We start from the raw sequence: 14,756 nt of genomic DNA on the forward strand, positions 1-14,756 counted from the left end.
CTAGAAAGGACCGGATGGAAGCTCAACCAAATAACGACAGACGTACCAGAAAACGGGAAGGAGCAAAACCGTCCCAAACCTTCGAGAACAAAAAGAAGCAAACACAAAGGACGAAGGCACAAAAACCCTGTCGCACCCGAGACCAAAAGTCATGCAGAAACCCCAAGAAGAGGGGGACATGACGGAGAAGGCCCGTACCGGAAAAAAGGAGCGAAGACCGTAGAAAAGCACCCACCGACAGGACGGAAACAACGAGCACAATGGACAAGGAAACCGAGCCCAGGGAGGGGCCGGCGCCCACAAAACACGTGCGGAGAGGGGGAACGGAAAAACCCCACACCACAAAACCGCAAGCCCCGCCCAGAGGGGTAGAAATACCCCAGAGGGGACCAACGGGGCCTGAGGCCCCTCACTTTAGCCCCACCCCAACCCCGGAAACCCACCCTGCAGGCCCCGGGGCCGAGCTGTCCCCTCAAAGCCCCAGCGTCAAGAAAAACCCCGGGGCAGCCGTGAAAAAAACTAAGGAAGGGAGCCCACTAGGCTCTGGAACTTTAACCAAAACCAGAGGATAGGCAAGGGGCGAGACGAAGACCCCAAGCTCATCCCCAGCCAGCACAACTAGGTGAGGACAAGACAGAGAATCCAAGGAACATGGAAAAACCTGGCTCAGCACAGCAAGACCGGCAAGGAAGGAGGGCCCCAGAGGGAGCACGGAAGAGCCGAACATAATGCCACAACCAACCCCGACACGCAGCTGCAGTACCAAAACCGCAGCAAAACGTCACCACACTCCCCGAGGAAGCGACAGAGAAGATAGATAAATCGTACACGAGTGGCACACAAGGGGACACAGGCGGAAACCGAGCACCCAACTGAGCCACAGGGATGGTAGAAGAAATGTGTGCAGTGTAATAGGCAATCGAAGGAACACATTAGACAGCCCAACTTGGGCTGACCCCATACACAGCCCCAAGAGCAGAGACGAGAGCGCCCATGAAGCACAGAATTCGCTCGACAGGTAAACGACAGGGAAGAGGCGGAACCATAGAGCCAGAACCCAATCCTGCAAGCACAAGGAGGCGAGCACAAAACACCCTCGACACAGGAAAACGTACCACCAAACAGGCACCCCCACCATTACACTGTGGAACAAGGTGGAGGCGGGGCCCCGAACTCAAGCAAGGTTAGACAAGCATAGGAGAGGGGCAGGAGGAGTACAGGCAGGAGCCGCCTTGGAAGGGCCAAGAGGCCACCCGCAGACACCCGTGAACTGAGGAAGGAATCAGGTGGAGAGAACAAGAGCTGCCTAGTATGGGCTAATAGCCCTGCAGTAGGCACCTCGGGTGATACGGTCCATGTCTCAAGTACGTATGTACACCCATTCCTACTTCCAAAAACAAAAACAGCATCAGGACGAAGGAGACGCCAAACCGCACCAAATCACCTGCAGAACATAGGCGCTGAAGGGCCATGACGCAAGCTATCGAGTCCGTAGCCACCGGAGGCGGCCAGGGCGCCCATGCTGGAGAGGAGGGGAGCGGAGAAGGAGGCTTCCCACCCTAGCACGCAGGGAAAAACCTCGTGACTTTCCCACAGCGGCACCCCAGAACACCCTCAAGCAACGGGGCACGGATTAGATTAAGAAAAGAGCGAGAGGCGAAGCCTCCCCCCCCCCCTCCCCCGGGAGAAAATGGATGCAGAACACATGCGCACACCGCCCGGAACCAAAACAAACTCCCACGGCGCATGCGCAGGACGCGAAAGAAAAGTAGCCCAACAAGGCGAGAAGTAGCCCAACTGGCAACAGTAGCCCAACTGGTGACAGTAGCCCAAACTGCTACAAAGAGCCCAAATAGCCACAAAGGAGCCCAACGGCGACAAGGAGCCCAAACGGCTACAAGGAGCCCAACCTGGCCAGAACAGAAGGAGCCAGTATGGAAGCAAACTCAGGGACACGCAGGAGGTAAGCCGCAAAGGGCCAACCGCACCGCAGGCGAAGAGATGCGGTGAGCCGAAAACCTCCGGAAGATGGAACCGAAGAAATCACAGGGACACGGAACCGAACCCGGGGAAGAGCAGAACCCAAGCCCAAATCGTACACAGAGGGGGGAAAGAAAACCCCACTCCTCGCAACAGTAAGCCCCGCTCAGAAGGACAGAAATCCAGGCAGGGTGCAATGGAACCCAAGGCCCCTAGACCACTCCTCCCCAACCCCGGAAGCCTCTACACCAGGCCCCGGGGCCGAGTTTACCTCCAAAGCCCCGGCCCCACAAGAAAAAGCCGGGGCAGCCACTGGTCAGACCCCTGAGCATCGGCCGGAGGAACAGACTCGAATACCTCCGCAGCTACCCCGGACGGGGCAACCCCCGAAACTGCCCAAGTCTCAGAACTTCTAACCCCGCCCCAACCCCAAAGCCTGCAGATGCGTAGGGGCCGGAAGCAGGAGGGGGAAAAACAAGGGGGGTGTGGAAGAAGCAAGGCCGAAGTGACCAAAACCCCCAAGTCTGGGTCCCTACACAAGCGGGGCAGCATCGGGGCGTCCGGGGAAGCGACAAACCTGAGTGCGTTTCAACATCCCACCCTGCAACGCACGAGCTGCCTGCACCCACAGGAATTCATCAGCAGACTGGGTGAATGGAGTCACGAACAAGCAACCAAGCTCGCAGGACTCAGGGTCGAATGTGTCACCAACCCAACAGGCAGCATGACGGAGGCAAAAACAAGGAGTCACCCTGAGACAAGGGGACAGAGCAACCCTCAACTCGCACAAAGCGAGAGGGGACGCAAGGGTCTCCACTATCGGACCCAAGAGCCCCCGGGGGGTTTCCCAGGGTCCCTAGACTGGGTCTGCTAATGGTTATCCCAGGCAGGGCACTGCTAACCAGCGCCCCAAACTACCAAGCAAACTGCTAAAGCTGAACTCACGGGACGTATCCACCTGTGAGGGCGAAGCAGGGGGTGCCACCACACAAACGAACCTAATATAAGGGGGGGTGGGGACACAAGGCAGACCCCCCTACCAGGCAAAAACAAAGATAAAAGAAAAACCATACAAGTGGACAACGTACCCAGAGGGAACAGAGCCGGCCGCTGTCAAAGGTGAAAACTAGCTACGCAGTACCCCGCGCCCCACCAGTGCTATAACTACCACTTACCCCAAGGTAAACAAGGGAGTAAAACCCCCAACACTCGGGGCGGCCAAACGCCAAGCAGCGAAAAGCCAACAGAGGTAGACCCAAGGTGACTTGTGGAAGGCAACTCCAAGCCCCAAGGGCGGTACTTAAAGGGCACTCAGGGAAGGTGACCCTAAGCACATGCAGCCCCGAGTACCTGAGAATACTACTCCCAGCTCACACGACCACCGTACGAGCAGCACTGCAAACAAGTCACAGCACTGAGACAAGACCGGAGCTGGAGCCATACGACCGTGCATTATCCCATCAGCCGAGGAACTGGGGCGGGGATCGCCGGCGTGGGGGTCTGGGGCTCCCCCTTCTCCCTTCCCGGGGAGGGGGGAGCTGCGCAAACATGCGGCGCGGCTCGTGTGACGTCATGCTTGTTAGTTCGTTTTCCTGGGGGAGTTCTGTCCACTCGTTTGTCGATTTTTGTTGTTAACCAGAATAGGGGTTTATTGTGGCGCTTACCTTTCTGGGTGCCTGTCCCGGTCGATGGCAGATATAGAATGCTCCAAATCACATGTGCATTTCTATGGGCCATTGCTCCCCGTGCCTCTCTGAGGGGGCCAGGTTCTGGCTCGTGGTCCCCGGTAGGCCTAGAACTCCACCAACATCGACTGATGCAAAATAGTTAGGATATCCATATCAGCCATGGATAGCTCCGGGAAGCCGTAGGGGCTCCCCCCAGAAAAATAGGTCAATGCTTAGCCGTTGTATGCCACATGGGTAACAACAAACAGAACTGGGAAGATGCTGGACGCCGAGTAGCACCACCCTAGCGGCCAGAAGCAGCAATGCCCATAGATCAAAATGCCCGCCAAAACATAAACATCCAAGTAAAACATGGATGCACCCAACCAGAGGGTGCATAAATCACGCCAGCAAACTTGATAAAACTAAAGCAGAAGGGAAGGAGGAGGGACGAAAACCCCCTCAGCAGCAACCATCCCTGCCCAGAGGGCACAAGGGCATAAGCAGGGGCAAAGGAGCCCCAAGCACTCCAAGCGGACTCCACCGAGCCCTTGGAACCTTCGACACAGGCCCCGGGGAAGAGCCCATTTCCACGCTCACCACCTCTGAAGAAAAGGCAGAGTCCAAGGAAAAGGTGGCCAAGAAGGAAGGTGGCTGGGATGAACTGGAAGCCTTGGCAGGAAGAACGGGCTCAACCACCTTACGCCCGAAGCCACCCAAACCTCAACCCAACCTAAACCCCGCCCCCAACAGCTGCGGGGCCTGACAGCTGAGTGGACAACACTCGGGATTCGTAGTCCTAAGGTTCCAGATTCGATCTACGGTGGAGGCAGAAACAAATGGGCAGTTTCTTTCACCCTGATGCCCCTGTTCAACTAGCAGTAAATAGGTACCTGGTAGTTTGACAGCTGCTATGGGTTGCTTCCTGGGGGTGTGTAACAAAAAGGAGGCCTGGTCAAGGACCGGGCCGCGGAGACGCTAAGCCCCGAAATCATCTCAAGATAACCGACTCCAAAACTGCCAGACGGTTTGGAGCCGAAATCAGGGGGGAGGAGCAGAGCGAACACGCCCACCTGAGAAGAAATCGAGGTGTGGACAGAACCAAAGTCGAAGCGACCAACGCCCCCAAATTCCAGGCCCTAAAATCCAAACGGGGCAGTTTTGGGGGCCTCCAACCGGGCAATCGACCAGACACGTTGCAAGGAGGAGAAGTGAGCTTGCAATGCCACCACTGCCCAAAATCTCTAGTCTGCAGATGAGAAACGGATAAACTGCAGCACAAGTGGAGAACATGTCCAGCAAGACTCAGGGTCAAAGGTGTCACCAACCCAACAGGCAGCGTGATCATCGCCCCAATGCAGGGGCAACAAACAACAAACAACATCGCTAAAGGTGAGAGTGGACTCGAATGGATCCATGTTACCAACAAAGCCCACGAGGGTTTTCCAGGACCTGCAGGATACCTTTTTAACATTTGTTCTGTTTTTCAAAATTTTTCATTTTCTTTTTTATGTTTCCTTTTTTTTTTTTAAGAAACATGGAGCAGCATACCTGCCAAAAACCGAACGAACCTTTTTGACATTTGTTGTACAGTGGCACCTCGACTTACGATTGCCCCGACTTACGATAATTTTGAGTTACGATGTAAATTTGATCGAAAAATGCGACTCGACATACAATAGTGTCATCGACTAACGATATTTGTTGGTACACATTTAGGTCGACCGAGCGCGTGGTTCCCGGTCATGCAGGCCGACCTGCCTCAGCTGCCCGCTTAGTGACGATCACACCTATAAGAAATTCCGTTTTTGTGGTTTTTTTTTGCTTTTTGAACATAAAAGTAATTATTATATATCATGTCATGGGTCCCAAGAAAGTCAGTGGTAAGTTTCAACATATGAAAACCCATGTAAGAAATGACCATAGAGCAGAAACAAGAGATCATTCGTAAATATGAAGATGGTGTGCGGGCTGTTGAACTAGCAAGGCAGTACAACAAATCTAAGTCAACGATATCCACCATACTGGCTAAGAAAAAGGACATTATGGGTGCTAAAGTGGCAAAAGGCGTATCAATAATCACGAAACATAGAACACAAACACTTGATGTTGAACAGTTATTATTAATTTGGATACACAGCAAGGCGTTAACAGGTGATAGAGTTTCAGAGGCCATCATTTGTGAAAAAGCAAGGAAATTACATGAAGACCTTTTAAAGAAAACCCCTGGAACAAGTGATACAAATGTGAAAGACTTTAAGGCAAGCAGGGGATGGTTAGAGAAATTTAGAAAAAGAAGTGGCATTCATAGTGTTGTGAGTGTTGTGTGTTGCGGGCTGGTGGAGGAACACAGCGAAGAACTGACCAATGAAGAACTTCACTAGGAGCAGCAACAAGAGACAGCTGACGAAATTTCTTCAGGGGAGGAGGAGACAGTACAGAATATCCCTTCCTCATTAATTAAGAAAATGTGTGCAGCTTGGGAAGAATTGCAAACTTTTGCTGAAACGACTCACCCAAATCACGGTGCAGTAGGCCGTTGCCTTAACCTTTCTAATGATACTGTGATGCCTCACTAAAGACAAAAATTAAAACACATGGAAAAACAAAAATCTCTGGAAACATTGTTAGTGAGACAAACAAACAGTGAATCACAACCAGGTCCGAGAGGTATGCAGGCAAAACGTAGGAGAGAGTGTACCCCAGAGAAGTCATTACTGCCTGATGTTATAATGGAAGGGGGACTCCCCTTCCAAACAGTAACACCTCTCCTTCTCCCCTCTCCTCACCATCATTTATACGCATCATGAATCCTCCATAAAGGTAAGATAAACATATGCACTGTATTGTAGTTAGAAAAAAAACATTGTATTCAGTATAAAATGTATTTGTAAGTTAATATGTAGAGAGGGGAACGGATTAATTCAATTCCCTTTATTTCTTATGGGAAAATTGCTTCGACTTACGATATTTTGACTTACGATCCGTTTCTGGGAACGGATTACCATTGTAAGTCGAGGCCCCACTGTATTTCAAAAAATTTCATTTCTTTGTTCTACAAAAAAGTCAATACTTTGCAACATCTCAGCAGCCACCCCTTTATATCCCAGAATCATTAGCATCTTTAAACAAAAACAATATAATTTATTTGCTTCATCTGAGGCATCCGAGAATGTGCAAGAAGCAGCACGACTCCACCATGTGGTGTCGTCGTTATTCAAACGAGCGATCGCCAAATGAGACAAATTGTCGGCAATCGGACCAGTTGTTACCCAAAATGTTCGCCATTTGAGGCGATCGTTATCCGAGGGACCACTGTAGTTCATTTGAGCAGGGACACACTTGTACGTACTTTAAATGTAAAGTGCTCATCGTTCCCTGCACCTCTCTGAGGGGATCAGGGCTTGGCTTGAGGGCCCCTGGTAGGCTCAGAACTCCAGTGACTGATGACCCCAAACTAATAGAGCACATATCAGTTCAGTTAGCTTCAAGGAGCCAACAGAGCTTTCCCCAGGAAAGTCACTACATGTACTCCCATAGATGTTTTCTATTGTAGTTTTATTTCATAATTATAAACGTGAATTCAAACAAGAGTAACTTACATGCTTTAAATCAGGCATTTCAAACTGAGGGTCCCCGAGAGCCATATGGGTCACATTTGTGTGAACCATGAGTCACATTTTGTGCTTTGGAAATCTATTAAAAGGTGATAGTTTAAATTATAAAAACTGCAATTTTGGCCGTTAAATGACCATATTACAGTTTCCTTTGTGCGGGTCACAGGTGTGCTTGCAAAGGGCCACATGTTTGACATGCCTGCTTTAAATACATGTATATAAAATATGAAACTTTACAGTGTATGCACTGTGGCACATCTGTGACACTTCATGCTGAGCACACTGATGGGAGATTCTCTAGGCAAGCATACACTACACTGGCTCAATACTGTTCAACATCAATGTGCAACACAACAGTATGTACATGCCTTTGTCTTAATACAGTATAGATACTTCTTGACTTCTGTATACATCGTCATCACACACTACACTTTGACTCACTAGAGTCAACATCACTCACTAGAGTCAACATCACTCGCTAGACTTTGCATATTAGATTACTGTACTTGGATAATCTGCTGTTGCCAACTCAACAAAATCTGTTATGCATCCAAAATTTCACATAATTAGAAAATAATTGTATGCTTACTTCTATTAGTTCCTGCTCTGCCTGAAGCTAGGGACAAAAACAAAATGCTTTTTATTTCTGTGAACTTTAATTTCTATGAAATTTTTTATTGAACTTCTGAACTGAAATAAATATTGCATTTAGAATATATTATATATAACATATACAAAATACTTTACTCCATTTATACTAACTCTTTGTTTCCTTTGGTGAAGCCATGCTCTAATCCAAGTTAATATAACACCTCCGATACCATGAGCCTTTATGTTTTTAATAAAGCTTTCATGTGGCTCAGTATCAAAAGCTTTGCTAAAGTCAAGGTACACAATGTCACAAACCTTACCACTATCAACTGCCTCAACTGTGGCTGAGTTAAGTGCTCAACTGAACAAGTGATCGAGTCAGTGCAGACTGTGATATGTCTGTGCTACTTGGTGAAGTATTGGTGATTGGAACAACGTACCCACCCAGGCTGGCTAGACTTAATAACCATGCAGACTACCTAGGAGACCCAAGCCCTGGAACCGGGAGCGAGGTAAACCGAATCAACCCAAAGCGCATCCCCAGCCACCGAAGCCAAAGCGAGCAGATAGCGGCAAAGAGTCGCAACCGAACACAACACATGATGCACCCCCGGTCTGACCAATAATGCATCAATGACCCAAGGACCTCTCCGGAAAGCAGCCATCTCGTTATTCGCCAGAAAAGAAGGAGAATGCCTAACAAACAAACCGACCACCAGAACCGAAAGAGCAAAAACCCCTGCGCCAGAGCAGAGGGGTTTCAGAAGCTCACCGACCCAACCCCCAGAGGCCAATGCCAATAGAAACAGAGCCTTGGAAAAACAATCTTGAACCGAAGGTGCCACCACAAATCGAGGAGAGAAAAGATAAGAGAGCACCCTGTCCCAGGACCAGGATGGCTCAGGCGGCGCATGAGCAGGCCAGAGGTGAAAGACCTTTCACCTCTCGCACAAGACACAGACAAAGCACAAGAAAGCTTATAAACCAAGGCCGAAGAGACATCCACCCCGAAAGCAAGCACCACACGATACAAGGCAACAGTATTAGACATCAAACGATGGTCCTGAAAATGCCGAGGTAGAAAGGATAAGACAACCCGATCAGAAATAGAAGACAACCTACGGAGAGAGAGAAAGTGACAGAAAGAACGCCAGGAAACTTCATATTGTCGCCAAGATGAAGCTCTCAGATGGGATACTGTACTATCAACAAAGCCACCTGATCACCATATAAATGGTAATGAACCCGCATCAAAAAGACCAAACGCGAAGAGTGGAGGAGAAGACTGAACCAGCCGTGTATTGGACCTGTCTGATCCGCGGAAAACGTTCTGAGTTCGCACACCAAGCAAGCAGCGCCTGGAAACAAGGCTGGGCCAGCCACCAAGGGGCCACGAGGACTACTCTCCCATAATAGGACTTCAACCGAGCCAGAACCCGAAGCAACAACTGGACCGGGGGGAAGAGGTACAGGTAGTCCTGGCGAAAGGCGTTCACTGTGTCGCAGTCGGGGAAGGGCACCACATAGCGTCTCCACCACCACCACATAGGTCTCGGCATCGGGAGATGCCGAGACCACACTGACGCGAAGAGGTCCACGTCCGGCAGAACCAACGGAAGGAGTCAGCGTCGATCATCCATTTTGTGGACAGGGGAATGAACCGAGACAGGCCGTCCGCTAGGATGTTAGACATTCCTCGGATATGAACCGCATGGTAAGCCAAACCCCGAGAAGCCAACAGACAAGCCACTTAAATCAACCAACCCCAAAGAGGCAAGGACCGAAGAGAGCCTCCGCAGTTCAGGCAATGAACCATCAAAGAACAGTCCGAATGGAGCCGGATGGTCGAACCCTGAGTGACCCAAACCCTCTGAAGCGACAGCCAAACCACTGGGAACTCCCGCATCGCGTTGTGAGCCCAACGGAAGAATGGACCACATTGCCCCTGGCCGGCCTGGTGAGCACTGGTCACAAAACCCCAGCCGAGAGACGACATGTCCATGAACACATCGAGCGAGGGCTCAGGAAGGCATCAAGGCACTGAACCCCCGAAAATCATGAAGAGGAAGCCGATGACGCAGCAACCGATGCAAGGCCCCCGGCCGGAGTATGAACCTAGCGATCACGAGAGAAGTAGAGTAGAAGGAGCATCCTCGAAGGAACCAGAACAGACACTGAAGCCAAACCTGACCCTGCACATAGAGCAGCCCGGCGAAGTTTAAACTTCCGCACAACTGGTCGAGCAACCGCCAAGTGACCCGGGACCCCCCCCCCCCCAGAAACAGCCGAAGGTGGGACCGCAGCCTCAGCAATGCCTCCGGTGGGAGAGACATGGAAGCCGTCCAAGAGTCCCAAACAAGACCCAAACAGGTCCAAACCTAGGGCAGAACCAGATGAGACTTCCTCCAGTTCACTAGGAACCCAAACCCAGCAAGTTGGGAAACAACCACACTCCTGGTAAGCAGACAAGCGAACCAGCTGGGAGCCCACACCAGCCAGTTGTCGAGGTAGGCCAGGGCCCGAACACCTAGCAGATGCAGACGGGTCACCACGACCCGGGTAAGACGCGTGAAAACGCGAGGTGCCAGATTCAAGCCAAAATGAAGGCAATGAATGCGGTAAGCCTGACACCCCACTGTAAAACCTAGCCAGACTCTGAACCCTAGATGAATAGGGACATGCTAATATGTGTCCTTGAGGTCCAGGGACACCATCCAAGCACTCAGCTCTGAAAGAAGCCGGACCTGAGACAGAGTGGTCATCCAAAAGGAGGGGCAAGGACTCCAAGGATTCAGATGGGACAAGTCCAGAATGAACCGCAGATCCACACATTCCCGTTTGGGCACTGGGAACAAGCAAGAAACCCACCTGAAGGACGGAGTCGTTTTGACCATGCCCAAGTGCACCCACTCCGAGATGACTTGATGAAGTGCAGGAGAAGAAGCCTGCCCTGTCACCCCCGAACCCCCCGAAGGAGGAGGAGCTGCCCAATGCCACCACAGGCCAGATGACACTGCCAAAAACACCCACAAATCGTGGGACCAAGCACAAGCAAACAGAGGGAGCCTCCCCCCTATGACCCCATCAACGGGGTGATGGCGGGATGCCAATGGGTCGACGCCCATTATGATTAGCTGGCCAAAGCAACAGAGAGATCATCGTGCCGACCAGACGACACCGGCTTCGAAGGCAACGTTGGCTCAAAAGCTTGCACCAACAGCCCACCTCGACTAGTGGAATCCCGAGCCCTGGCATGGCCCTTCCAAGAAGACCGAGAAAGGCCACCCTGGAGAACCAACATCTACGACATAGGAAAACAACTAGACAAAACCGCCTGCAGAAACTGAAGCTGAAAAAATGTGATAGCAGACTCTGCAAACAGCAATGAACAAAACGGCAACGAAAACCTAAGAGCCAGGGCCCAAGCAGATTCCAAAGAGAGAGCAAGCATGGCCTGTCGACATGCGAGGCGAGAAGCATAGAACAGAGACCACCTCCTTTAGGATAGACACAAACGGCTTCAACAGTGAGGCCGACACCCGAGCCCCCGAGGACAGCACACCAGACAAAGGCCCGGCACTCAACGCTTCAATATCCTTTTCATGCCAGGTCAAAGACAGCTCGAGAAGAAAAAAAAAGTGCAAGATCGAAGCCAAATGCCCACAGGCTCACAAATATTCAGCAACCAAGGACACCGAAAGGGTAGGAACCTGCATGTGTAGCTGCACAAGGCCAACATCCCAAGAAAGCACAGGTGCCAACAAGCAAGCATTAAGGTGCTCCAACTCGCCCCCAGGTAAACCTGTAGAATGGTAGATGTTTCTTGCCATTCAAGAATGCGGAACCAACAGAACCCATGCTACGCCCCCAATGAAAAGAATGCCTAGTCTGCCAGGCAGGAAGACTCCAGAGTACCAAACGCACCTAATACGAGGAAGAAGAACCAAACTCAAATAAGGACAAATCCATCACGGAGGCGAAATCCGGGTCTCACAGGAGGTACACAGCAAGAGCCTCCTGAACCTCCCAAGTGGAGATATGAGAGGCAGAAACCTTCGGGAGGACAGGGCGGAGGAACCCAAAGGAACCTGGAATCGAGCCCAGTAAGGAGCCGACCTCAATCATACTCATACAGGGAAGGGGTGTAAGAAAACCCCTCCCCCTGCAACAGCAAGCCCTGTGAAGAAGGCACTAATAACTAAGTGGGGTCAAAGAGGGCTCAAGGCCCCCAAATCGACTCCTCCCCCAGTCCCGGGATCCCCCAAGTCGGGACCTGGGGCAAAGTAGTCCTCCATACCCTCTACCCCTAAAGAAAAGGCAGAGCTTCTGGTGGGACCTTGAAGCCTCGATAGGAGGAACTGGCTTGAATGCCTCCGTCCCCAACCCGAATGGGGCAGCCCCCGAAGCTACCCGAGTCTCATTACCAACTAAACCCTGCCCCGACTCCGAAACCCTCAGACGTTTGGGAGCCGGAAGCAGGAATGGGGGGGGGGGGAATGTGGGGGCAGAGTAGAGTGAACAAAAGGGAAAGGACCAGGGAGAGCAGACTGAACCAAAGTCCAAGCAACTAACACCCCGGATCCCCTATAACCAAACCGGGGCATTCACGGGGCATCCAAGTGGGAAACCAACCTAGCTCGTTGTAGCAACTTGAATCTAGCATGCAATGCGGATGCTGCCTGTATCCTAACAGCAATGTCATCATAATAGTACTGGAGAACAAGCTGAGAACATGACTCGCAAGACTCCCGGTCAAAGGTGTCGTTGACCCAACAGGCAGCATGATGGAGGCAAAAAGAGGTGACTCACCCTGAGATAAGGGCACACAGCAACCTTCGAACCCGCACGAGGCAACCTGGAACTCGGAATCCATAGGTCCACCGAGCCCCAACACGGGTTTTCCAGGGTTCGTAGGCTGACTGCTACGGGACGCCCAGGAAAGGTGTTGCTAACCAGTTAAGACCCAAAGCTAACAAGAGGGAAGATCAAAACACTGAAACCCCTGCAAAGTGTATAATCACAGGGGGCCTAGCAGAGGGCCACCAAAATAATAGAAGTGGAACTACTGTATAGCCACACCAGGCAGACCGCAAAAGTACCGCAAAAGTACAACATCCCCAGAGGAAACAGTAACTGGCTGCCACATAAGTAGGCAGGCTGCACAACACCTTGATGTCCCAACCAGCACAATACCACTCCCTACCCAAGGTCAAACAAGGGCCATGAAACCCCAGCCGGCTCCTAGGGCGGGGTTGTCCCCCCCAGACCACATTAGCTAATGTATTGGAGTGCTGGGGCGGTCCAGGACTTTCCCCTTCCTGATATGGGAAGGGGAGAGGAGAGGAGGGCTACGTGGACGAGCGGCACAATAGTGCAGTGTGATATTTGCTTGTTTCCTTTGGGATTGGTGGGAGTTCTGCCTCTCTGTTCGGTTTTTCGTTGTACTTTTCTTACCATGTGGGGTTTGTTTTGTTATGCCTACCTTTCTGGGTGCCTAACCCTGATCGATGGCAGGTAAGGAAAACTCCCAACCACAAGGGGTTTTCCAGGGCCATTGCTCCCTGCAGCCTCTCTGAGGGGGCCAGGTTTTGGCTCGTGGTCCCCAGTACGTTGAACTCCATAGACTAAAGCCCCAGTCTAATATATCACACATTAGCCCAATAGCTCCAAGGAGCCAAAGGGGCTCCCCACAGAAAACTAGTTTTAAGATGACTGTAAGGGGTTATACTACCTAATTTCAACAAGAAGCTTCCTTTATAAACACAAAAATTACAAGTTCAAAGTTAATAAAAAGGCATTCTCAAGTTTTCATCCAGATAGCTAAATCAAACAATAAAAAACTAAGAGTAATATTATAAGATACCCCCCCTACTGGGGATTCCTGTACCTAATAAGAGACTTGGTAAACAACTCTCGCAATAAGGGCCCTACAAACTGGGGAAAATATTTACCTGGGCCACTAAGACTTTGGGATCCACTGCATCCTTTTGCTTGCAAGGAAATAAATAATTTGGGTAAAATTCTCCATACTGGAGAAATTTTGTTTTAGATTAGCTATATACTGTATGTTGTTACAAAGCAATACTTATGAATTTAGAGACATATTATACTCTTACAAAGATCTATCTGAGGTTTCCTTTGCAACATTGTTAAACATTTACATAAAGCACCTTATTGAACAAGTAAAGCCCATTTAAAAGAAAAATTACACATATTTTTTCTATCTATGTGAAATACTTCAATGAATATCATCGTAACATGCTTCATTTGTTACATGACTTATTTCTGCAGGTAAACATTATTACCTCTGTTAAGACCTGAAAATTTGACCATTCAAATATATATTACTACACTATATAAACTTCCTTATACCCCCCCCCCCCTTTCCCAAGAGTCGGCACAACAGGTGTAACCACGCGCATGTATCATTCACACACTATTGACATAGCATGTGACCTTATATCCTATTTTACCTACAATACATACCCTAGCAATAAACAGGGACAGTGCAGAAATTAGTATATTGCAAACACTGGGATCAAATAGTGATAAAAAAAATATTGTACATGTGAATTAAAGACATTAACATTAGAAGTTAGATGACTGAGTTGATGAGCATACTGGTCATTTCTCAGAACAGCATGCAAAAGAAAAAGCATAGAAACAGGTAATTTAAAATGCTATAAGATACTGCACTATATAGTAGAGGATTGGTAGTTCAATTAATGACTGCAACTTCCTGACAAAGTATTGCTTGGACAAAATAAAGAAACCACCATATTTCAAATCCATTACTGATTTTTAAGAGAATAAACAAAATCTGATACAAAGGAAAAGACTACCAGGAATCCATTACAAAAACTAATACATATGGAAGGTAGTTAACATTAACAACAGGAAA

General features: G+C 49.8%; 1 protein-coding gene across 4 annotated transcripts in view; it reads right to left on the reverse strand.

Moving 5' to 3' along the window:
* Positions 1-14,756, reverse strand: part of EndoB (SH3 domain containing GRB2 like, endophilin-B) — an 84,707-nt gene that overhangs the window by 39,910 nt on the left and 30,041 nt on the right. For 2 of the 4 annotated variants that reach the window (XM_069317962.1, XM_069317963.1), the window contains exons 6-7: positions 13,807-13,845; positions 7,854-7,880 (exon numbers count right to left, since the gene is read on the reverse strand). The exons of 1 other annotated variant lie outside the window; for it this stretch is intronic. In XM_069317962.1, the coding sequence (XP_069174063.1) occupies positions 7,854-7,880; positions 13,807-13,845 (66 nt within the window). The remainder of the gene's footprint in view (positions 1-7,853; positions 7,881-13,806; positions 13,846-14,756) is intronic. One more of the 4 variants, XM_045767146.2, reaches the window with a different exon arrangement.

Source organism: Procambarus clarkii, chromosome 89 (genome assembly GCF_040958095.1).
Source record: "Procambarus clarkii isolate CNS0578487 chromosome 89, FALCON_Pclarkii_2.0, whole genome shotgun sequence".
NCBI lineage: Eukaryota > Metazoa > Arthropoda > Malacostraca > Decapoda > Cambaridae > Procambarus > Procambarus clarkii.